The 26,774-nt window shown below is 42.8% G+C and overlaps 1 protein-coding gene across 3 annotated transcripts in view; it reads left to right on the top strand.

Moving 5' to 3' along the window:
* Positions 1-26,774, top strand: part of ZFHX3 (zinc finger homeobox 3) — an 84,406-nt gene that overhangs the window by 31,195 nt on the left and 26,437 nt on the right. For 2 of the 3 annotated variants that reach the window (XM_075281997.1, XM_075281998.1), the window contains exons 2-4: positions 2,400-5,140; positions 5,990-6,486; positions 21,469-21,703. In XM_075281997.1, the coding sequence (XP_075138098.1) occupies positions 2,446-5,140; positions 5,990-6,486; positions 21,469-21,703 (3,427 nt within the window). In that variant the 5' untranslated portion in view covers positions 2,400-2,445. The remainder of the gene's footprint in view (positions 1-2,399; positions 5,141-5,989; positions 6,487-21,468; positions 21,704-26,774) is intronic. The other variant, XM_075281999.1, reaches the window with a different exon arrangement.

Here is a 26,774-nt window from a genome sequence, read left to right as displayed (position 1 = left end):
CTTTATAGCAAAGAAAGAGCAGAGATTTCAATGAATTAATGACAAGTTATACTAAATCTTTTTTCCTAGAAAGCTATACATTAATCTGATGAGTTCCTCCTGCTCTATAACATGATTCCTGCACATTCCACTGCAGTTTGCTAATGATAGGCTCCCTTTAAAGAGGACCTTTCACCTCCTGGGGCACATGCGGTGTAATACGCCACTAGAAGGCCGTCTTTCCCTTTCTGTGCCCCCAGTGAAGAGCTATCGGTGCCGGTGCCCCTACTCCTGACAGTGCTCTTCCATAGATGAGAACTTGGGGGGCGTTCCTCATATTTGATCAGATTGATTGGGGTCCAACACCTGGACCCCGCACTGAGCTGGAAGCCCTACAAAAGGTATATGGCCAGAAGCAGCACTGCTACTATTCAGGTGAATTGATGCGGGGCTGCAGTAGCTATATACAGTGTATGGAGCTCTGTACACTGTAGCGATGGCGCTGGGTAACTGCAGCTCCAGTTATGTAACGCTTCCAGCAGCCGTTTCAGCTCATCAGTGCAGGTCCAGGTGTCAGACCCTGGCTGATCTGATACTGATGAGCTATCTGGTGGATAGGTTTTCAGATCCTGGACAACCCTGTAAATATAGACATTAGAGTGTGCCTATATTCTGAATATCTAAAACTAGCCTTTTATGTTCCACCTTCTAAAAATTGGAGCACAGGCACGTTTCACACGTACACATGTTTATTTTCTGGAAGAATTTGTGCAATCTGTTTATCAAATATGACGATTAAATATATTAGAATCTTCAGTCACTGGTATATTTTTTTTCTAATAATGTCACTGTGTCAAAAGTAGACTCCAGCAATGGTGTTCTTTTCCTTTTTGTGACATTTTCTTTATTGCCCTTTTTTAGCTTTTTTTTTTCTTTCCCTTTTTGGTGCGTTGCCAACCTGCATCTTGTATGCCTAATTAACACTGTTCTAATTAACAATTTCAGATTACACAGTACTGCTGTTAAGATTTAATCCTGAGGATGTCAGGGTGGCACGGTCCAACCCCCTCCTTGTGCATTTGTTTAGCGCTATTGTTTTTTTTTTCTTTTTTTTAGTAAAATTGTTTCCTGCCCAGCATTGGCACGCTGCCACGAGTGGTACACATGTGTTCAGACGGGGATATTTATATAAATGAGAATGGATCAGAAGTCATCTCGTGCCTTTATTACCATGTAATGATTATTTGACGTTCACTACTTTGATTAGAGCACAGGATTCCCACTTGTTGAGAGCGCAGTTTTAGCTGTTTAATTCATGGCCAAATTCATGGCCAACGTGGACCATTTTTACAGTTTAAGATTTACAGTGTAGGACTACAAGTCTTTAGTTGAATTTTTAAGCCGGTGTCTGTATTTGGTAGTTAGAGAAATGTGGGTCGTCTTTTTCTGCTGTGTCAGATTTTCAGCCACTAGAAGAGGGTATCTTGCTGGCTTCAAGCAGAACACACAGCGGAGGAACACATTGCCTTCAATGTCCGCACTCTGATTGGAGGTCATTGATTTTACGGGAAAACATGTTTTATAGACAGAGTGCTGATCGACCAGTGGAGTTTGACTTCTGCTTCCTTAAGTGAGAGCTGCCTCTCTCCTATTGACTGACAATCAGAGTAAGAGATGAAAGCTAAGAGAGGTGGAAAACAGAGCAGTAAAAAGAACGGGCAGATGGCTCTACAGTCTTATTTGCAGCGTTGCTAGACATGGATGGTACATAACTACAAATTCTTATGTTAGGCCACATGTTTCTGAATGTGGAATGCACTGGATGATAATGGAGTTTTTCCTTGTCCCCTTTCCAATAAGTTGTGTAGATGTGGAGGACATGGTTCTGGAGGGTCACTGGATTCATATATTGATAACAGGGGCTTAATTTTAGATTTTTCTTCTCTCCTTGACCAAGGGAGTACAACGGGTTTTGCATCGATACACAAGTCCCTAGTGCCCAGTCAAAGTGTTTCTCTCCTCTTGCTGCCTCCCCTTCCCACAGCTTCCTGGAACTTACCAAGCTTTTATGGCATTGATTTTGCAATTAGCCTGTTAACCCTCTCGCCCTTATAGCCTTGCCAGTGCTACTGGACTGAGCTGTCAATCACTCAAACCAAGACCCAATGGCTGACATTGTGGGGAAATTGCATGTGAATTTGGCACTTGAAACAAGGTCAAGCCTGTAGCTGTGATAAATTATGAAAATGTTAGTGCCAAACTTCATATAGAAAAGTAGTGTCTTTTATCCTAGTATCATTATAGTAAAGCATTTTACTAATTTTTTGTTTGAAATATTCCTTGAATTGAATACTGTATTGAATTATCTGTTTATATTACTTCATCCAGATTAATTATTTCTTTTTTTTCTTTCCTTGCAGATCCCAGCTGTATTGGGTGCAATGAACTCAACGTGCAGAGCTCGCCATGGAAGGCTGTGACACTTCTGTTATCCCTGGGAAGGACAATGGATGCAGCGCTTCTCGAAACCAAAAATGGACTGAACTCAACAGTGCCCTCCACCTTGACCAATCTGGCAGCATGGAGCAGCCCAACATGGAAAGCCGTGGGTCTCTGGAAAGTCTGAGTGGCTCATTCAATGAATGCGCCTCTGAAAGCGCTAACCCATCTGGTGCCATCTCGCAGTCTCCCAGCAGAGCAGTCTGTTGCAACGAATGTTCATCCTCCTTTCCTATTCTACAGGACTATATGGAGCACCGCTGTCCTGGTACTCGCCCATCTCTTGCTCTCAAGGAGGAAAGTGAAAGCGATGTTAGTGAAGAAGGGGAGGAGGAGAGTGACGTTGAGAATTTAGCTGGTGAAATAGTGTATCAACCTGATGGTTCTGCTTATATAGTGGAGAGTGTCAGCCAACTGATCCAAAGTGGTGAAGCCTGTGACAGTACTCCAAGCGAGGCTCTTCTTTCCCTCTACAAAAATAACTTGCCTAATGCAACAGGGAAGTCTGAGGAGACATCCTCTGTGGGCCCTTCTTACCCCCAAATTATTAACACTTTCCACATAGCCTCGTCTTTCAGGAAGTGGTTTGAGAATTCTGACAAATCTTTCCTGGATACCTCAACCCTTACGGGCGTAAGCCCTGTCCTGCACAGCTTCCGTGTTTTTGATGTGCGCCACAAAAGCAACAAGGATTACCTAAACAGTGATGGTTCTGCCAAAAGCTCATGTGTATCCAAAGATGTACCCAACAATGTAGATCTGTCCAAATATGATGGCTTTGTACTGTATGGTAAGAGGAAACCCATTCTAATGTGTTTTTTGTGCAAACTTTCCTTTGGCTATGTGCGGTCTTTTGTGACCCATGCTGTGCATGACCATAGAATGACTCTAAGTGAGGATGAGCGTAAAATTCTTAGTAACAAGAACATTTCTGCCATCATTCAAGGGATTGGGAAAGATAAGGAACCTCTTGTTAGTTTTCTGGAACCAAAAAACAAAAGTTTTCAGCATCCCTTAGTTCCACCTGCCAACACTACTGGACCTGGTAATAGTTTTTATGGGAAATTTAGTGGCATTCGAATGGAGGGCGATGAAGCCTTGCAGGCTAGCCTAGCACTTCTAAAAGACAATGACACTACTTCCAGTGGGGCAGACCAGACACAGCCCAATGTTGTGTCCCAAAATACCCTGCTTAATCTTGGAGGGTTGTCAAACTCCTCTTTTAGCACCACCATAAACTCTGTCTCTTTAAGCTCCTCAGGCTCTTGTACTACCAAACCTTCCTCTAGCAAGGAACCTGAAATTGCAGAGCCTGAAAAGCATTCATTGGGAGTACAAGAGGAAATATCAGAAAGGATGGAGGCAGATGATGAGGAGGAGTTGGATGAAGAAGAAATGGAGGAGGAAGGTGATGAGGAAGGAGAGGACTGCAAAGCACTGTTTCCACGTGGGCTTGAGGATGACTTTGTGGATAGGCCTCAGGATGAGTCTGGGGCGATTGCCGAGAGCAGCGGCAACAAGGACCTGGCTCTCACTAACCAAAGTATTTCTAATTATAATTTAATGCCTAATGTGTCCCAGCCTATGGCAAGGGGTACACCTTCTACATGTTCTTCTTCCTTTGTTGTCTATGATGGTGCAAACAGGAGGAACCATTTAAGCTTTAACAGTGATGGCGTTGATGCCAGTATGGTGGAGGGAGGGAAGAAATTGGACTTTGTTGATGAAAGTGCCAATAGGGACAATGCCACAGCACCTGAACCAAATGAAAGTGCAGAGGGAGAGGATGGAAGCTTTGCCACCCACCACCAGCATGCTGATAACCCCTGCGATCTTGGCGTAGGGGAATGCCCTTCTGGAAGTGGGGTGGAGTGTCCAAAGTGTGACACTGTACTGGGCTCATCACGCTCACTTGGTGGACACATGACTATGATGCACTCTCGGAACTCATGTAAGACTCTTAAGTGTCCAAAGTGTAACTGGCATTACAAATACCAGCAAACGCTGGAAGCACACATGAAAGAAAAGCACCCTGAGCCGGGTGGTTCTTGTGGCTACTGCAAATCTGGGCAACCTCATCCCCGTCTTGCCCGGGGAGAGAGCTATACCTGTGGTTACAAGCCATTCCGTTGTGAGGTCTGTAACTACTCCACCACTACCAAAGGCAATCTCAGTATTCATATGCAGTCTGACAAGCATCTGAACAACATGCAGAATCTACAGAACGGAGGGAGTGACCAAGTTTTCAGCCACACTGCCGGAGTTGCAGTTGCTGCTGCCACGGCAGCTGCTGCTGCTGCTTCCAACATTAGTAATTCTTGCGGAGCCCCTTCACCTACTAAACCAAAAACCAAACCAACCTGGCGCTGTGAAGTGTGTGATTATGAAACCAATGTCGCTAGGAACCTGCGCATTCACATGACCAGTGAGAAGCACATGCACAACATGATGCTGCTTCAGCAAAACATGACCCAAATTCAACATAACAGGCACTTGGGGATCAGCAGTTTACCCTCTCCCGCCGAAGCAGATCTCTATCATTTCTACCTAGCACAAAACATGAATCTCAAGATGGACAACCCAGCTAATGAGTCACAGTATATAATGGGAGGGTTTCAGCTCGACCCTACCAGTCCTATGCCAGGGATGGCTCCTACAGTAGGTAAGAAATGAAACCAAATAACTGTAATTAGGCAGAAAATAAGGAAAGAAAATCTGAAAACCAGCTGCCCTAAGCATGTGCCTTGTATGGCCATATGATAAACACAGGCCAACCTAGATATGTATGTACATTGCTGTGAGAGTGGTCCTGAACTCCACTTAACACTGTTCACTTTTATGATGAAAATCTGATTTTATCTACATTGGTCTGTTTGTTTTACACGTCAGACATATTCTTGAGATTCCATTGAGCTTTAACTAAGATTGCACATTAATAGTCTTGGAATGATAATGTACAGTAGTCACAGTCGAGAGCTGAGCTCTGGGGCTTTTCTACATCATTGTCTCCCTTCTTGAGCCTTGCTGAGATGCTTATTAGCTGCAGATGGTAGCATCTCTCTTATGAACTTCAGAAGGGAACCTTATGGTTTTGGATCTATAGTTTTATTTAGAAGACACTGGGAGTAATTTTGTTTTTGGGCAATGTTGGGGGAAGATGAAAAGGGCATCTGAAAAGTGCAAGTGCTAGATATTACAGATCTATATACTCGTCAGCCCTAATATTAAAACTACTGGTAAAATGAATAGCATTGAATATCTAGTGACTATGGCTCCCAGTAAAACGTGGGCTATATTAAACAGCAAGTGAACAGTCAATTTTTGTTAGTTGTTCTCAGGTGGAATATACTAAATGTGGTCCAATGAAGGACTCTACAGGTTCATTGATGTGAGGGGAGCAGAAGCTAGCCTGTCTGGTTTGCTCCTTCCTGTTATGGCTGGTGTATGTGCGAAGAAGGGATATTTATTGAGTTTTATGTCAATTTTTTGTTTTGTTTTTGTTTTGTTGAAGTAGGTGGTGAAATCCCATTGGACATGCGATTGGGAGGTGGACAGCTGGTGTCAGAAGAACTCATGAATCTGGGTGAGAGTTTTACGCAAACCAACGACCCTTCCCTTAAACTTTTCCAGTGTGCAGTATGTAACCGCTTCACTACGGATAACCTGGACATGCTTGGTCTCCATATGGGAGCGGAGCGCAGTCTGCCTGAGGAAGAATGGAAGTCGGTGGTGGGAGATTGTTACCAGTGTAATTTATGTCGATATAACACTCAGCTGAAGGCCAACTTTCAGCTGCACTGCAAAACTGACAAACATATTCAGAAGTACCAGCTTGTGGCTCATATCAAAGAAGGGGGCAAAGCCAACGAGTGGAGGTTGAAATGTGTTGCCATTGGGAACCCAGTACATCTCAAGTGCAATGCCTGTGACTATTACACCAACAGCCTGGACAAACTCCGTCTGCACACTGTGAACGCCAGACACGAGGCCAGCCTCAAGCTGTACAAGGTAAAATGCCAATTCTAAGCTGCACTTGCAATGACCATAGTGACCAATGATCAGCTTAAGACATAACAAATATTAATATATTTTTAGTGCTTTGATTGATATTTTTAGTTGTAATACATAGACAGAAGTATTCAGTATACAGATCTGAAAGCTTAGGTGGAAGAGTGCTATACACCTTATACACTTAACCACTCTGTTTTTGTATATTTTACATTGACGTAATGCACATTCATCAATTTCTGTTTACAGTTTTGTACAATATGGACAGTGATGCAGAATAGAGGGTTAATCTGCATATGCTGTATATATTATAATTATTTTATTGTTGTAATACATTGTCCTGTTATGTCCCAGTGCAAGATCCCACCTCCCTTTCCCGACTCTCTGTACTGTAAGAATAGAAGCAGTGAAAATCCCGTAAATAGCCTTTTGCTCGCCCCATAGAATTCCTCCAGACGTTTCTATTGATTTTCACTGGACTTAAAGCCTCACCCTCCTCTCTAATCATTCTATAATGGCTTTAGTATGAACGGTCAGGTACAGTTCCCCATAAATCTGGTCAGGCTTATTCCACCTACCTTCCATCCATGCACATTGCATACAGTCTGCGAACTAACATATCTCTCATTTCTCCTACACTCTATTTAATGGGAATGACATAGTGCAGCCTCGGCCTATTCCCCCTGACTCCCTGACCACACTCCTGTGAGGGAGAAGAGACCATGAATGAGAGTGGTCCTTAGACCAAGAGTTCACATCTGAGGTGGATTGAGATTGATTGCATGTTATGTTTCCTCTTGCAAATGTAATCCATTAGGCTGGCACATCTATAATCAGGTTAGCGCAGAGTTAACTTCTACACTGTCAGATACAGAAAACCCCTCCACATGCCAGAAACAAAGCTGAGCGCACCCACCAGTGCAGATCAGTGGCCTTTCTCCCAGTGGGGGCACAAGTCCAGACAATTTACAGCTAGAAAAGAAGTGGCAATCTGGTTTTGGTTAAAGGTGAATATTGAATAACTTGGCTTTTATCCCTGTATGGTTTCTGACAACATCCAGCCTTCTAATGGCCTAGACGATTTGCCTTTTCCGAGCTGACCAGCTAATAAGACGGAAAAAAAAATCCTTAGCAGAGATTGTGGTCACTTTTCTTGTTTCCTAAGCAGGGATCAGAGAGTTCAGATTAGTCTTCTACCCTTGCGTAAAGATAGAACGTTAGACATGGAGTTAGAGCAATTTTGGGGAGGACGAGCAAACATTGATGCAAATGGCGATGTCTGCAGACAAACAAATCATTTTAGTAATAAATGGATAAAACGCCTTCAACAAGTTTTAAGGGCTTTGCCCCTGCATTAGGAAAGGCAATAACCCGATCAATGTATAAGATTAAGGCCTTTTTTGTTGCAGCCTGAAGTGGATTGCGCAGAGGGCAGAAGTATAAGAACTTCCTATTTATTGCCCATTCCTTTTGTAGCCATTCATGGCTTTGTCGAGAAAAAAAAAAAAGCAAAATCTACAACAAATAAAGCTGAATTCCCAAACAAAGAATTGCTGAAGTTTAGAGTATGTGAACATAAGCATGATAAGGACTTACTAGGACACAGTTCATGTTTAGTGACAATCATGTAATAAGTAGAAATGGAAATACAAGGGCTTACGAGTTATTGTGGGCACTCTTCTGAACACAGGAGACCCCCTATGTGGCCTTGTGCTTTTCTGTATAAATGAGTCTAATTTCCAGGCTTTTCATTGTGTTTACTCCCTGTGCCAGTCTGATCATTTTCCCTGTATTAATACCTACATGTTGTGTTTGGACATTTTCTGCTGATCTTCATGATGCCCTCCTCCTGATCTACACTCGCATATAGCAGTTTGCAGTTTAGCACTGACTGTATGAAGTTCAGGTTGTATAGAATACTGATAAAGTACTTTTAAGCTTTTCTGATCGAGGCCTAGATCCAGATGGTTAATGACAAACCAAATCTGTGCCCCATCAATGGAAGCCCAGAGCAGATTATCACAGCAGAGATCAATTGTCATATTTAACTAATGGCATTGTTGTCCATCCTGTTGACATCCTTGACAGACCAACTATGAATGAGACACAGGTTGTTCAGAAGAGGCCCTCTGGAATCCCTAATGTATGGCTAGCGTTAGTCTTTGGTCTCTGCCTGGTGGGATTTCGGCTTGATTCCAGTAGCACGGACAGACTAGTGTGCGTCCATTTCCCATAGTGGAACCGGTGGCAAGTAACTGTTGATCTGTTGATTCAGCATAATTGATGCAACCTCATTTCCCACAGTAGATGAGGATTAGAGGAGCCTAGTTTAACAGTCTCATTTTCTGGTCCCAAAGCACACTTGTTTTAATGTGTTTCAGTTAATGAGGTAGACGGGAGGGGGAGGTGTCGCTGAACGTATGCAGACCTCACAGGTCTCAACGTGCCACATTCCACAAATTGATCCGGCTACTACTGGTACCGGTTTCAGTGGTCCGAGCCAGGACTTCACAAAGCGCACTAGTGTCTATTCCGCTGGCACTTTTTATAGCACCTTAACCACTTCAGCGCTGCGCTCATGGAGCTGCGTCTGCTCACTGTTTCTTCTTCTGGCAATGTTCTTTCATGTTTGTCATATCCAATAGACTGGGGAATGACAAGGCTCAGGCCTTTGGGGACTGCTCTGACAGATAGGCTGCATAAAACTAACAAAATGCAGGCGCTCGAACTGGCAGCTTGCAACCATATGGGGAGCTTCTGTTTGTCTAGTAGGGAAGGTGGAGTGTCGGCTCTCACCATATAATGGGGCCAGCTCAGCTACAAGTGAAAGCTGTTATCTCTGGACTGGCACAACTCCAGTCCCCCTGGCACATGCTGGCTGACAGTTCACAGCAGCACGTGACGCTTTTCCCCAAGGCAAAGCCACCGTTGGTTTAAGTAGGCATTAAACAATTACCCAGGCTTTACTGCTCCTCACCTTCCGCAGATTGGCTCTATAAATTGTCAGCCTGCTGACATTTTAATGTGAATTATGTCATGTGGTATCCCCTTTGATTTGAACATGCCTCAGTTTGTAAATACATGAGGCACTCAAAGGCTTGTGGTTAGTACACACACAAGAGGCCTCAGGGTTTTTGGTGGGGGAGAGCGCAGGCAATGGTTCTCTCATTCTTTCTTATTCTTCCTCTCTCTGTCTGTCTCCTCTTTTTTTTTTTTCTGCACCGACTTGGTCTCTTAAAGAGACAATGCAGATTTTTGGCCTCTATGTAATCATCCCTCGCCAGCGCTGCAGAATGAAGCTTCTAATCCTGCACAAAGCTGCTTTGCTCGTGTCTGTTTATGATAAATTAGACGGGGAAACTTGGGTGTGATTTTATTAGTTCCCACTCGTACATGCCTCCTGCTCTCATTTGCAGGGAGAAAAAAAAGAGCAAGAGCAGATTTTTGCAGATTTGCAAGCCTTATGTGTCGAGCTGGATATTAACAACTGTGCTTTTTTTTTTTTTCACAGAATGGCTAGAAAATGCTCTGTGCCAGAAAAAAAAAACAACTAGCCTGAGGCGGGCAAACTTAATACCAAAGACTAACTTTTTGGCCATTTAATAATTTAATATGTTTTTATTTTATTACCATTATTGGTATGATTATTTCATCTAGTTTTCCTGGGATTTATTTTTTTCTTCCATAACAATAGTCACATTTACATTTACACAGCAGTAATATGGGTGGCATATTGTGTTGTATGTCTGCGTATTATAGACATAGTATGGAAAATTCCGCTATTGGAAAAAAAATGCAAGTAGAACCCATTGAAATCAATGGGAGGCTTTTTTTTTCGGCGTGGAAAATTCCACACCAAATTCCTTAACATTTTCCTCTATGTGAATGGACCCTAAGGGTGAATGCACACTGAGTTTTTTGGCGAGGATTTTGACGCTGAATCTGCCTCAAAATCAGCCTCCAAAAAAAAGCCTCTCAATAGAGTATTGGGAGGCTTTTTTTAGAGGCTGATTTTGAGGTGGATTCAGCATCAAAATGCTCACCAAAAACTCCATGTGAATCGACCCTAACTGTTTCTTATGACTTGTAAGGGCTGGTTCACATGGGGATTCCGCCGCGGCTTTCCACTCCAGATTAGGACCAAATGAATGGGCCTAGTCCAGAGGGTGCTGTCGCGAGGCAGATGCCGCGGCTGAATCAGCAGGAACAAACCGCGAGCTGAAAAAAGAATGCTAGCAGTCTACATAGACCTCTATTGTGAGGAGGCGGATTTTGAGGAGGATTCTGCACCATTCTTGCCCCGTGTGAACTAAGGGGTCTTGGTATTGCATCTGTAAGACTTGCAAAAAGCACCCATGCTACTACCGTCTAAAAGTCTACAGTAAGCATTTTTGTGAGCAACTAATTTTATTCACTTATGACAATAAAGAGTATATGTATCAAAACATATACTAGTGCAGAAAAAGGAGGTTACTTGTCACAACTCATGGCATCATCTGTATCCACACTAGCATTTGAGTCTGCATGGGGACTAGAAGCCTTAGCGGGGAAAAAAACAAATAAAAGGATATATATGCCATCCACAAAAAAATGCAGGCGGCATACTACGTCAAATGTAGATTTGTGAATAAGGCCTTACAATGAGCCAACAATATAGGCTATAAATGACATACAGTATTTATCTATGCAGCTATATAAATTAGGTAGTGCTTCTTATGTATGGTTGTGATGTAGTACAATGTAGTAGAATGGTGTTTTATACATCAGTTGCACAAATACCAGGCAGAGGCCGCTTAACATTGTAGTGCATCTCAGAAAGAGCATGTACCAAAAAGTGAAACCCTACTGCAGCAGCCGGGAAGAGTTTTCAGAAGTTACAGTAGTTCAAGTAAGTTTCTCCCCTCACCAGTTTTCCCCTCCCATACCCCACACATGCCATGCTCGCCAGTATAGAAAGTGCCTTGAGCAATGGAAAAGGGTACAGTGATTGATCAGATCTTCTGTTTAATGCAAGGGTTTCCCTGCTGAGACATATAGAGATTACCTGTAATCTGTGGGGAAACCTAGTAGTAAATCTTCCGTTTTCCTGCAGCACCTTCACAGGGGAAATGAAGTATTACACAGGACAGTTTCAATTCAGTGGCCTGCCTGTGCAGTATAGGACAGGACACCTCTACAGTAAGAAGTATTCTATAAACATCCTCAACGGGGACCCCCTCTATCCCTCTAGCTCTAAATCCCCTAGTAGGCTGCAATAAATGGGGTTTATTATTTACTTGATCATGTCCTTTAGGAGGGTAGAATGTATGCAGGTAATGGGTTAATATTTGGCCGATAAATGGAGCCTATCCCTTTTCTAATATATTTGAGCCACTTTTGTAGTTGCAGACCTGTCCAGGCTTGCAGTTTGTCAGTCATGGGTATAATCCCAAGCAGTCCAACCAGTGCAGGGTCATTCTTGTAGCGAGTATAGGACAAACCAGATCTTGGATGTGTAGTATTTTCTTTTTAACTTTTTCCCGGTTTTAGGATTCTGAAGTTTCCTCTCCATGCCTTTGTGCTTTCCTCCAGTGACTTGGCCTACTGTTTATTTATCTGTCCATAAGCATCACCTATTTCTTAGTCGCCCCAGCTGGGATATTGCCAGCTGGCTGTCAGGAGGTTGCTAGGAAACATGCAGGCCTCTTTGCCGTTTCCTAAGGACAAGGCCCTGGCTCAGCATTATGAGGCCTGAAAACAGCATGCATCAAAGCTAACACAATAGAGACAAGGAGAAGGCTGTGACCCCAGCCTCATCCTCTCGTACCCTCCTCCCCTCACACTACAAGCTTTCTGTGCATCCAAGCTTCTTGGAAATTAATCTCCCGGAATCGGTGGCAGAGGTAGCAGATGTCTGTATAAGGTTGCACTTTCATTTCTCGCCTGCTCTCACTTAGGTTTTTTTTTGTGTGTGTGTGTCTGTGTCCGATGATGTTTGGATTAAAAGGGGGGGGGGGGTCTGTTCATCACTTGCTAAGACAACACAGGCCTATTGTTTTTGTGTGAAAGCCATCCTTTTATCCCAATTGCAGTCTGTGCCGATTACATCCCTATTCGTAGTCCCCACAGTGAGCAGAGGTTCCAACTCTGACTAGGCCTCAGCCTGCACCTCACTGCTTAGAAATGTTGGCATTTACCTGCAGAAACCGTGTTTTCTTGGGCAAAGCATGCTTGCACGGCGATTCCCTGCTCCATCTCATGATACAATAGTTGCTTTAGGCAACATCTATTTTATCAGAGGCAATAAATCTCTCTAAGGGCAGTTGTGCGCTTAATTTCCAAAGCGTGCAAGACCCACCAGTGAGAACAGAGAGACACTTACTCAAGGGATGAAACCTGGCACGGCATTGATAAATGTTATCCTCACTTCCAAGCACAATTAACGTGAGAAGAAGGCAATCCAAGATGGAGCTAATTTGGGACCGTATTGTTTTGTGTTAATCTATTTTGTTTTCTGTCCCGGGAGGGGAGAGGCTTAATGCTTAGTGAAGCATGCATAAACTGCAAGCTCATTAAGAGATGGTCTGTTTATCAGCCTGTACTAAGAGTCCAAAGACATGCTCAGGCAGCTACTGGTGCAAGTTCCCTGTGGGTTTCGGCCCCTCCTCATTAAGTCAGTTCTGGCTATTGATTGGGAAGCTGTGTTTGAAGGAGTCTTACTTAATCCATGCATTATCTTGACAGATTGATCAGACCTGATTGAGAACCTCTTAAAGGAACGAGCAGCCGTAATGGGAAAGTTGGACTCTGTCATCCGTTAGGGTGATTCTGGGAGCGAGAAGAACAAGCTGACATCTTGGAGCAATTGTATTTACAATTAACATGGCTGAAAACGATTGGCCGTATTGATTCCCCTTCCTGCAATTACATATCCATTGTTTACATTCCAGCACTTCAGTTATAAAAAGGAAATCCAATAATTATTGCATTATTTAAAGTTAAAGTGCCACAGATTTTGCTGCCTCTATGATGTGCGTGATTTACCGTGCAGCAAGCTGGAAGACTCTTAATCTGAAAGTCAAAATATATTGGCTTTTAATGAGGCTAAAAAAATTAAGGGTGGATGGCGTCTCATTGACCACTTGTCCTTTTGCTTTACATTTAAATAATTATCTCATTGACCATTGTCACAGTGTGAACCGCAGGTTCCCAGGGCTGCGACTGGGTGACCTGGTTCTGATATATGTGCCAAGCTCTCGTCTCTAGGAAGAATAAATGTCCCAAGCATAGAGACAGACGGGCCTGAAACGTGTCTTAGATTATTCCTTAGCTGAATGTATAAGCAGATCACAAAACCTTATCATCTGATCTTTAAGTGTGATGTCAGAATTCTTCAATACCCACAGTACTGTTTCTTAGTACATAGCAATGTATTTGAAACAAAATGGATCCCTGGGTACATTGTGAAGGGAACCTTGTAAGCTTTGAAGGATTGGAAGTTGATTGGAAGATCTGTAACTAGACAAAGACATTCATGTGACTTTGTAAGTTCATGGTCTCTGGCACGGATGGCACAGAATTGGTTGGAATCCAGATAGTGTTTTTGTCAGTGAAGATTTGGGGTCCAACATCTAAGGGCTGTCTTTGGAGACAGTTCCATTTATCCATGGGTCTTCGGGTGAGCAGTAAAGGCAGTGTTTGGTGATCATGGTTTGATCTCAAAGTTTAATATGAAGCCATGTATTTGTCAAAAACAGGCACATTTAAAAGGTGGTCCTCTTCAGTATCATTGCCTTAAATGCTCTGCACTGCTTCCTTTACCTTGTAGATCAGTGCTTTTCAGTGTTTCTAAGTCATGTATTCAAACTACCTCCAAGTCTTTCAAACATTGGGTTGCAACTAGTAAGAACACAGCATGAGGACAGCGCAAGGGCCATGGCATTTAGCTCCTGAGCTACACTCACCACGGATTGAGAACCTTAGTTCTAAACCATCAAGATGTTATGACTTCGATTAAAGTTGACCATATACCTTACATGGTTGTCTGATGAACTAAGTGTGCATTTGTTTTAAGAATTGATAGGGTTGTATTAGCCTATCTTATATAAGAACAAAGGATTAGGCATGTTGAAATCTAATATATCTGATTCTGATTTGTTGTCAGGGCGATCCCACATACAGTCAGAGGCAGAAATCAGAACCACGCACCCTTGTCTTCTCCTGCCTGACACTGTACACTTGACAGTTGAAATCCTAAATAACATCTGAGGAACCACAACTACTATTGGGGGCCGGAATTAGTGGTGTGGTGCCTATTAAAGGATGCAAAAAGCTGGAGATGGTGGAGGTGGTGAAAGGTCTCAGTAAATCTTGTCCTGTAATATGGAATTGTTTGCCAGGAACATCCAGTGCAACTATTTTTCCCAGTCAAAAAATTCTTGATGCCCCTAAAGCAGCCTATGCAATTCTTATTCTGTTATGTAGAGCGCCAGGTCATTTATTACATCATGTACATAATAGCTGATAAATTTTACTAAATCAGGGTAGGATCTGATAGGTGGCTTGTGCTCTGAATCTTATTGGACTCTGAGGAATAGACGTGCTCCTCTGCATTGTTTTTATTACACGGTGGTGGCCTGGCTGACCTGTGGTTACTTGTTCGAGATCCTCTGCGGTGGGATTACAGTGAAACCTACTTAATCTCCTAGAAGCCCTTTTTGTCAATAATGACTGCTTTGCTTGCTGTGTTTCGGCGGAGAGGTTATTTATTTGGCTGTATTTTTGGCTGTATTTTGCAAGTCGTTTTTGGCTTCAGCTTCACTTGAGAGACCCACTAGATATTTTCTACTGAGCCTATCTGAGATCCTTTGCAGGTAGTGTTCATCATAATGTCTAGCCATCTTTGTTGAACTGCTGGTTCTAGACTGTTTTTAAAGTAACTTATCCCTTTACATCAAAAAGCAAGAAATGTAACCTTCCCCAAATAATTGTTATAATCCAATACTTCTAGCTACCATATGATGGTTAGAAGATGTAATGGAAATGACCGTGTGGAAATGACTCAGCAGCGACTAATAGTAGTAGATTGGTTTCATTGTATATCTGTGTATGTCTCCTCTGTCCTGAGAGTTGGCTTCAGTGTCTGGTGTCCAGTCCTTCTGCTTGGTCTGGATACTCTGTAGCAAAGTCTGTGCTATAAATGATTTGAAATGATTCTATTCATTAACAGCAAACAGATCCTAAAAATGATACAGAATTGAAACAGACGGTACATGAGTGAGCTATACGATGTCTCTATTCATGTACATCCAGAAAACTCCTGTATAGACCATGGAGCCATCCCCATCAGTTTTCCTCGGTTTGCAGCATTCAGCATCTCCATTTCTTTCATCCACCCTGCCATTTAAACACCAGTAACCCAGCAGAGTCCTAGTACTTACAATTACAGAATAGCTTTGTGTCCAGCTGTTCTAGAGATCTCCTGGTGGTGCCCAGGCCTATGCACCACTGTGAATACGAGCGGCATCCTTGCTTTTTGTTTCTAACCTGGCATTGATAAGAAACAGCACTTACTGCCAGTGACTTTTCTGTGTTGATGGGTCTTGGGTTAACAGATATTTCCAATGGTGGGCACTCAGGATATAGCAGAAAGAAGTTTGCTTGTATGGAGTTGTATGGGAACGTGAAATTTAGGAAAGAGTGACACCTCTCTTAACCCTTGTTATACATGCATGGGTGCGGTACATAAACACGTCAGTAAGTAAAGAGTAGACTAGTGCCCCCAGTTTTACCGAGATCATAATAAAACCACAAATAATTGCAAACAATTGCATCTAGCTACATAACAGACCTTGGCATGGACTTAAAACACTAAATACGCAATAAGATGCTAATAATTCATTGTCTGAATACCTAGACATCTGGCAGGCTTATGTGACTTGTGTGCTTTGGGTTAAAGATTTTCTGAAAATATAAACCATATTTTCCTGAGTAAAGGGGATGCAAGCATGTGGTTCTGGTCTTTACCAACAGTCATATATTGTTTTAATCATCTAACGTACCTACAAAGCATGACGCCTTATCTAAAGCCCAGTGGCCTTACTGGCAAGGGAAATGTTTGTGCACAAAGGCTCAAATTTGTTATTTTAGATTAAAGAGAACCTGAATGACGATTCCTTTGAAAGCTAGAATGGTGGCCATGTTGCTTGTCACCCAGTTCTTTAAGAAAACACGTATGACTGGAGCTTACATTTATATAAACAGGTTTTCCAGGGGGTTTTTTGTTGTCTTTCATGAATATTTGAATTGTTGGGGGCTAAAACCGAGGCCCTGCAATAGTCAGCTGTTCAGGGCTCCTGAAGTCAGATGGCTTCATATGTTGTTAGATCTGTTAGAGCTTATCTCATATTTATTTCTATGGGAGCTGAGCTGCAGTAATGTCAGAGCCATTATACAATGTATGGAGGCATCTGCTGTAGGCTACCTACACTCTATAGCAACTAACTCTGCAGCAGTCCTGAAGAGCTAATAGGCCATCAACAAGGAAAACCCTTTAAGGGTAAGTTCACACGGGGTGTTTTGGACCCCAACCTGAGGCGGAGGCCGCCTCAGGTTCTGGACTGAAAAACGGGTAACTGGTGCACTGCATCGGCAACCAGTCGCACACTCCGCAATGAATGGGCCTAGTCCGGAGGAGGGAGTGTCTTCAGGCCGAATCACGAGGTGAAACAGCCTGAAGAATGAACATGTCGCTTCTTTTTCCGGGAGCCGAAAAAAAAAACGGCTCCCGGAAAAAAGACCTGACCGGCTCCCATTGATTTCAGCGGGAGCTGTCTTTTTGTTCAGAATTTTGAGGTGGATATTAGCCTCAAAATCTTGACCAAAAAAACTCTGTGTGAATTTACCCTAAGGCTAAGGCTCCACATAGCAAAATGCAACTTAAACACTATAGAAAAAATGCAGTAAAACCGCATTATGTTGTTGAGTTCTTGATGGCTTTTCTCTGCCTGTTTTCTTCCCCTATTATCTATATAGAGAAATCTCTCACAATTCTACAGCTCAATGTCATTGAGAACACAGCTTTTCTGCAAGTCTTTCTAGGCATTGTGTGAATGAGATGAATGCAATCTCATTTATTTGTCAAAATGGATTCACCTAAAGCATTTTGTCGTGTTTTTTTGTAGTTGTTGGTTTTTCAGAAATGTTGCAGACGTTAAAGTGTGTAGAAAGTTTTTGAAACTTCTACTTTGACCACATGGACATGACTGTGTTCATGTACCGGGTCTGTGACTGAATGGCATGGACAGCGCATGGATAATATCCGGGTGCTGCCAATGCATCCATGGACCAATTCATTTTTGTCAGTGAGCCCGGGCTGCAAAAAAAGGAGAGGTGTATGACTTATCCAGGCTCACGGACCTGTGATAATAGACAGGCATGCACATGGGGCCATTTTTATGGTCAGTGTGCTAGCCATGAAAGCCACTAATAAACTTGAGTCTATTGAGGGATCTCTGAAAATGGCCTGAGAGATGACATGTTCTATTATATAATAGATCAGTCACATGGACCGGTCTTGTGAATAGATCAATTATTTTCTGGGGGTATTTTTACTGTGAGGTCCATTAATGCATGCAGCCATAAAAGTATGTTGTGTGAATAACCACTGACACTATGATAATGTACTTAAAATTCATAGAACTTTTTGGGATGTATGTTGAGGTTACCAGACCATGTAGCCACCATGGCAGTGTTCTTTTATCAGTGGTTGTAATATTTATTTTACTTCATTCATGTTAAGACGTGCAGACCTGTAGATTAATAACGTTATCCGTATTCTTCTTTCCCTTCCTCCCACCAGAATGTCATGAGTCATGTCCGCATATTTTGCTGAATGTTAATAGAGCAGATAAAGAAAAGTAACTTTTGCATTTTGTTATATTGGGATTTTTGTAAGGAGAATGTGGTTAAACTAATGTTGGGCCTACACATAACATAGCCGTCAGCCAAGCAATCATTTGCCTGGCAGATTTGTCGCTCGACATACTAATAAACATGGCTTGGCAACACACTTGGCTGTGGTACATGTGTCCTGAACAGGGAGAGGGGGAAAAGCAGCTTATCTTTAGAAGAACAAAAGGATCCAGCAAATAAAATCCAAATGCCTGATCCTTATCTCCCCCAGCCTCTGCCATCACAGGAGATCCCCATACGTATAAGGCTGCGTTCACATGGAGTAACGCGCCGCTCATTCTGACATGTAAACACGTGTCAGAGTGAGCGCTGTAAAACGCAATTCCATTGACTTCAATGGGTGCCGGCTTACGCGCGCTACACATTGAAATCAATGGGTTAAAAAGCCTCCCATTGATTTTAATGTGTAGCGCGCATAAGACGGCACCCATTGAAGTCAATGGGATTCTGTTATATAGCGCTCACTCTGACACGTGTTTACGTGTCAGAATGAGTAGCGCGTTACTCCGTGTGAATGCATCCTAAGATGGTCAGCCAGTACCATCGAAATCACCAGATTCAGCTGTGTATGGGCTGCATAAGACTGTCCCAGCACACATACATCTGCAGCAGTACAAGAGCAAAGCATCACTTAGTACAAGAAGAACAAGTAGAACTCCATAGCAGATCTGTTTGGCTTCTAACTTGGAAATAAACCCAGAACCTTTGTGCTGTTCTATCTCTTCTTGTACAATTACATTGAGAAAGTGGTCGGTCTCATCCGGAACATGCACCCTATTAAAATGCCATCTTTAGGTAAGTGCTGCCCGGGCCCTTTGTGTTGCACACCAGCATCAGTTAGTGGATAGGTTATGCTGGGATTTGTAGTGGTTCCACTGCTGCTGGGCCACAGATTATCCTTGTCAGTGGTCTCCATGTTCTCCAGGTGCCTTGAAATCCATACTGGGAGTTGTTTCGCAGAACCAGGAGAGTTACAGATTGGAAACTATACCGCCCATTATAAAGAATGAGAATACAGGCAATTTCCTGTGTATACCATGTAGCAGAGACGATTCAGTATTATTGAAAAATCTTGCACAAATGAGCTTACAGTCTAAAGATGAATATGTATGGCTGGATATTTTTTGCGGTCAACCCACACAGCCATTTTACTGTGTGCTGTTTAGATGGACAGGGAGGTGTCACGTGGAAATATGAGCTTTTGCTTGAGTGCAAAATGAATGATGTGCAGGGCCATAGCCCTCCCCACTTTACCAGGAAATTCCAGGCTTGTCTGCAGGTGGTGGACCGCTGAGGATGTAACCAGCCGTAGACTTTTATGGACTATTTGGAACAGGACTGGGAGGACAGCTGCTTTCACATAACTTTTTCATTAAAGAGATGGATTCTCCAGCTGAAGACTATGTGATTTATGACCTGAGGTTGTGGAGATCTGAAAGAAACTGAGAAAGAGGCCTCTGTACTTTTGGGAGGGGATAGGGGGTAGTGATGGTGGTGAGTGTGAGTTTCTATATACATGTGTGTATATATTTAATATCTGAAGTCAGGCAATATTATAAAACATCATGGAGTGTAAATCTACCTTTATTCTCCCTAATTTGATGAGCAAAGCAAGTTGTATGGGGTATGATTGTGTCTCACAACTTTTTGAATCCTCAGGAAGGGAAACTTACGGTTCTTTGACCATTTTGCACCCATATCTAGATATTAGAATAGCTTTTTAATTAAAGATTTTCACAAAAATCATCTGAACAAATTCAACTGAATGTTCTCACAAAAATAGCCTGAAGATAGCAAAGTCTGAATATGTGGACATGGGGAAAAAGTGGAAGGCATGCTTGTTAAAACAATATTGGTCATTCTGAGGCATTTGGCACGATGATAGTGCTTGCTGTTTTTGGTAATGACAGTATACGCAAAACTGTGTGCGTTTCTGTCTGTAATCCCTCGGGTATACGCTGCCTTCCATCAGAATGTACTTCTGTCTGTTCTGTTTTAAAGTGGTGCTTCAGCTAAACCTGATCAATATTTTGCTTTCCATGCGTGAAGAACCAGATGTTAGAAGTTTCCCATTGTTGGGAAAAAAGGCCCCACAAGCTTTCTAGCAATCGATGCGCTGACACATGCGCTGATGGCCGCCTTTAAATCTGGCAGGGACTGATCCTTTTCCTTTCAGGGTGCATATATTTTTGGTTTAACAGCTGCTTTTAGAGCGATAAGCCTTTAAATAGACAGTGTCAGAGTACTCAGCAGCTTCTGCCTCTTGCATTGTGCAGACTTCTACTGTTCCCCTTAGTGTCATCTTTTTGTACTTCTGAAATCTTCCCCTTTTTTAAGTTGTTAAAGGAACACTCCAGACACCACTTTTACACCCTGTTATGCCTATTTCAGGGCTGGGGGTGTGGAGAATGATATAGGGATTTTATCTTTGGTGTTCTTGCGCTGCTCCTTTAAGACTCTTGCTCAGCAGTTTTTTTTATGTATATTGATTTCTGAGTGACAACTAACATGGCTACTTTTAGAATCCCTAGAAGGATTATCACCCAGCTTTCCCACATGCCTAAAGGCTGCCTATTATAGTGACGCACTTTCTGCTCCTATAATGTTGCATGGATAGTGAGAAGATCTGTTCAGGACTTTTGTTTGACACTTTCTGGGTTTTTGCAATGGTGGCCTTGTTTCATTTAACCCAGCCTTCCTAGAAACTAAGTGGTGGTGGATATGATGCAGTTTACATTGAGAACTATTTTTCTACTTTAAAAAACAAAACAACAACATGAATTGACAGCATTTTTTTTAACAAGTATTTATAGTTGTTTTTTTTTATTATATCACTTTACATTTGTTATATGCAAAAAAGTCATACCCAGAACATGTTGCTTTGAAAAAACAGTCACAAACACCCCTGAAATGCCACAACCAAAGAAATACGCTGTGTATGTTAGACTCTTCAGTATTTTGCTATAGACTATATAAGTGTTTTTCTAGTCTTACAGTTAATCACTACTTTTGTTTCCCTGTTCTCTGCAGCACTTACAGCAGCACGAGAGTGGCGTTGAGGGAGAATCATCCTACTACCACTGCGTGCTGTGCTCTTACTCCACGAAGGCCAAACTGAACTTAATTCAACATGTCCGTTCTATGAAACACCAACGTAGTGAGAGTCTGCGCAAACTCCAAAGGCTTCAGAAAGGACTTCCAGAAGAAGAAGAAGACCTAGGCCAGATCTTCACCATCAGGACATCTTCACCTCCTACGGAGTCTGGTCAGTGCTTGCTCTTAAGGCTGTAGACGCATACTAAGTTTATGTTGTTTTTTTTGGTGCAGATATCTTTTAGGTTTTTTGAGACAAAGGGTGCAGGCTTCCATTAATCACATACTGTATAATCAGGTTATCATTGGTGGCCAATTGCAGGCACTGTGAACATAAACCCCAAACCTGGAGCGGATGCAAAAGCAAATGTAAAGGAAGAATTTACTTCTCTCTCCTACTGTACCCTCTCCTAGCTTTAGGTCAAAAACTGCAGCAAAATCTGCACCAAAAAAGCAACAAAACCTTGACTTGTGTCTTCACCCTTACTCTGTATTTGTGATGTCCTCCATTGCCATGACTAGTGAATTGTGGGCACTCACTGGAAAGTGCTTGCACACCTGTGTTTATGAAGACACATCTGCTTTTTATGTAACTGCAGATTTTCCAACCACACTAACCTTTTCCTCCATTTTCCCCTTGGGGCATTTTCAACTAATTGCTGCAATAATGAGACTACACAAGTATCTGGAGGAACAGACAATATTACCCATACTGCCCCTGGGATGCCACACTGAGTCTACTATTCTCACTTGGGTCTCCTCTAAAGTGTATCCCTGTGCTTGCTGAAGAGACAACCTTTAAGCTGAAGCTTCAACTCTGGTCCACAGTTTCAGAAGATAGAAGCAAAAGCATTTTCCAATACACCGAACATGTATTAAGCTGTGTTCACGTGAACATGATTTGTGTATGCGCCTGGAAAGCTCCTAGGTGTTACACAGAGTTTAGCTTTAGGACCGTACTGACCCAAAGGAGGCAAAGAGAGCCCTTCCACTTATCTACAATATGTAAATGTTCTTGGAGGTTCTCAACACTGTTGAGGAGAGATAAAGTAGTATTCAAGGGGACAGCGAATATTCTGGACATCCTACTAAACAGCACAACAGTTTCCCTGTTTTCAGCCGGCAGTAGCTGCTTACAGGGAAATTGTCACTTTTGGTCTCCCTTTAAGACTACGTTATGTTCTTGAGCCTCATTGCATTGCTTCCCTTAGAGAGAGGCTACAGTTTCTTTGCATGGCCAAAAAAGATGCTGGCCTGGCCTCTAACATTCCTCCAGTGAGACTGAATCTTCTTAGTGGATGTATTGTTTCAGCAGATTCTGTTAATCTCTGCCGAGTCCTTGGCATCTCTTCTCTTGCACATTGCCCTCATTGTTACAGGTCTCTGTTGAGAGTGTGTGGGGCTGGAGAGGGTGGGGGTCTATAAGGGATACTGAGCACAAAGCCTGCTCCTTGAAGGGAGCTTTTGTTTGGACAGGAAGAGGTTGAGTGTTACTGTCAGACTCTGATTCCACCAGTTGTCTCCCAGTGCCCGGGCTCCTCCTCTCTCTCCTGTTTGGACTTCATGGAGCTGACGCTTTGTGTGAGTGTGTGTGTGTGAGTGTGTGTGTGTATGCACGCGGAGAGTCTGTATCTCATTAACCCCATCATTTGGGCCTTTAGCCCTCGCTTTCTGTAGCCCCCTCTGTGAAGCATCTCATGTCAGTCATGTGTGCATACAGCTCCTTCACACTCAATATGTTCCCTATTGTTTGACTAGGCTGTAACACAAGAATACAGATACATGCCTCTTCAATGCAGGGTGCTGCTTCTAGCTAACAACTGGTTACAAGGCTTGCCCTATGGTCCTTGCTTCCGCAAGGCTGATAACTCAACCCCTAAAATATAACAGGTTTTATGTAATGTAAGTACAATTTTAGATGAGTGCAATACTAAAAATACTTTCTTGTTTAGAGTTATCACACCACAAAAGTTTTTTATTTTATTAATTTGTTTATACAGCAGCAGCCACATCGGTGTCCACTGTTTGTATTCCCTTACCGTCCTGGTACCTCATGAGGCTCACTAGGTTAACACCCCTGGGCCAATATACTATTTTTTATACTCATTGTTTAAAGTTGGGCTGACAAAAAATGTCTGTTAGGCCGGGACCCATGTGGCGGAAACACTGCAGGAAAAAAATGGGGCATTTTACAATCACTGTGTAGTCGATGGGATTATATCAAATCCCATCCCCACACTGCGGTAAAATACATGCAGCAAATACGCTGCGATTTTCAAAACCGTCTTGGTTTGTGAAATCATAGCATGTCAATTATTTCTACAGAATCTCCAGTGATTTCCCCAGGGGCATAAGTACCTGGGTAGCAGCGGTAGTGGCTGCCACAGGGCCTGGGACATCAAGGGGCCCGGCGGCAGCCGCTACTGCTGCAGATTGTGGGTTTGGTTTTTTTGTTAGGCCGTTACCTGCTGGAGTAAATCCAGCAGGCAACGGGCCCCATTTACTTCCCAATCCTGGCTCCTGTCAAATGTTCACCTTGGGGCCCCGCCATTCCTAGTTACGCCACTAGGTTTCCCTATAGTTATGATTGAAGTAGAACTTTCTGTGAAAAGTGCTGTGGGAAAAACCGTGATGCCTGGCCACCGCGGGTTTTTCCCTTTGGGCCGCTTATTCTTGGTATGTCTTTGAAGAGTAGGAGACTTAAGAACCTGGAGAAAACCGATACAAGCCTGGGGAGAACATTCAATCCCTATTTAGATGTGGTCCTTGGCTGGATTAGAGTTCAGGTCCCCAGCATTGCAAGGCAAAAGTGCTACTACCTAATGTGTTTTGGGAGGTGTGGGAAGAGACTTGAGAACCTGAAGGATACCAAAACATACAAGTTCTGTGACCCTAGTCAACCAAGGACCCAAGTACTATAAAGCATGTTGAGACATAACACAAAGCATGTCCTAAAAATCTCATTGTGCGCCAAATAGCAGTTAACATATAAATGACCATGTAACATCTGGCAGCATTTGTTTTCTCCTCTTTTCTTTCACAAGAAAACACAGTAGTCCTACTCATTCTTGTGATCATGGCCTTACTGGTGTAAGAACTCGTGGCTTCTCTTCCTTTGTTTCTCCTGGCTGGCACCCTGTTAGTCTGCGGCTACCAGGAGTCTTCAGTATTCATGCTTCCAGGCAGACAGGAGGAGAGCCGGCTCTGGAATGTCAGCAATGCCATGTAGCCTGTTTCTTGTTTGCTCTCCCCTGCTCCAAGCACACTGACTTGGAAGAGGATATGAAACTCTTCATCCTCCTCAATTTTTGTTTTTATTAAAGCGTTTGCTGGGTAATTCTGGCTTCTATTTAATCTGCCCCTGGCTGTGTGAGCGAGGTAACCGAGCAAGGTGGGGTGGGACACAAATATCCAGCTTACTGTTTAGCGTTACTCTGTGGTTAGGTGCGTTATTGATATAGTTTTCTATTATTCTTTCATTTATATACATTTTTCTCATTTCAGAGGGTAAGTGATAAGGAAACCTAGTAAACTGTCTTACCTTTATCACCTTTACCTTGTTTTTTAGCGATTTGTTATACTGAGCTGTATGCACATTGTATGATTTATTTCTCACAAACAAGATTTATAATTATCTCATTTGGTCATCACATTCTTGTACCAGTCCGTGAGGTGGTACCAAGGAGGGGTGTAAGAAGTTAGTGATCTCACAAATCTACAGTTCTGAGCACCTCCACAAATATTTACATACATATGTGAGACTAAGAAATACTCTATGGCTCTCAGTAATTGCCAATGTTTTTTTGTTTATTTTGCTGCGTTTTAGATTTAAATGACAATTTTTTTGTGAAAAACAATGTGGCCAGATGTTACTAGAAAGCCAGTAGCAATTAGTGAAAAGCCTGCATACACAGCATTATTGTGGCATTTTGGGGGTTAATGGTATTTTTTACACCCCCTGCATGTGACGGGCCTTGTTTATTGTAGGAAAACCACCTGACAGGTTCCCTTTAACAGGGTTTTCCAGTTCATATTTTATTTTTATTTAATATTGCTTTTTACAGGGGCAATAAATATAACCTCTCTACTTTCCCAGGTCCCAGGTCATTATCTCAAGCGACGGCAGTTCTGAGGGTCTGTAAACAGGTCCCCAATGGTTTGTGGCAGGTGACTGCTGCAACCAATCACTGGCCTCAGTGGCCACCACTTCACAAACTGCACTTCACAATGGTCATATATCATTTGCAAAGAGGTCACCTCTGAGGCCTGTGATTGGCTACAGCGGGTCCCCTCGCACAAACGGGATGTCACCAGTGACATCAGCTGGGGATTTGCATAAAGATCAATGAAGCTTCTGCCACAGAAAGCAGAAACCCAGGGATAGAGGAGTTCTGATTTCTTATGTTTATATTTCCTGTAGCAACAGACAACTCCTTTATTATATCTGAAAGGGCTTGTTTCTCCTGCAAGCATATATTTCTGCAAGCTACATTTGGATTTTCTCCAACAAAACTTCTGACCTTGGGCTGGGGACACACTGCGCAAAACCGATGCAGGGGTTAGCCTCCATGAATCTGCTGTTGTCTATCCCATACACTACAGTTGCAGCATAGTGAATTGTATGTAAACAAATTATATCCACATGCTGTGTAGAAAACCTACACTATACCAGTTATTGCTGTAGGCCAAATCCACACATTTCAACCAATACAAGGTTGAAAGCTATGGGGGGAAGGGGGGCTGTAGAGATCTGAAGGTGAGCCACAGTAATAACCATGTGCAGAGGCGTATCTAGAAACAACTGGACCCCAACGCAAAATCTTTAAGCCTCTACTTACATTGTGCCTTTCAGAATAATGGTGTATTTTGTGTGGCAGAGGAACCTTTGGGACTGCTACCTCTGCACCCTCACTCCCTGCCCCTGACTACCTGACTTTGGGTTATTTTTGCTCAGTTAACTTATAGAGGAAAGTGCTGCAGATTTCCCCTGCAGACACTCAGCAGCATTTTCTCTTTGTGTGACCTTAGCCTAAGGGGATATCCATGTGAGGCTGATATGCTGCAGATTTTCCAGATGCAGTTGAAAGTGTATCCGCAGCTGTAAAACTATAAATTGATATGATGTAGATGTAAAATGCACAACACGGGTCAGTTTCCTCTACAGATTTTTACTGCTGCGTGTGGATCAAACTTAATAAAATGTCATCCCCTTCGCTGGTACACCGGGGCAGATCCATACTTTA

This window comes from Leptodactylus fuscus, chromosome 7 (assembly GCF_031893055.1).
Source record: "Leptodactylus fuscus isolate aLepFus1 chromosome 7, aLepFus1.hap2, whole genome shotgun sequence".
NCBI classification, from domain to species: domain Eukaryota; kingdom Metazoa; phylum Chordata; class Amphibia; order Anura; family Leptodactylidae; genus Leptodactylus; species Leptodactylus fuscus.
This window is presented reverse-complemented; position numbering and strand designations above follow the sequence as displayed.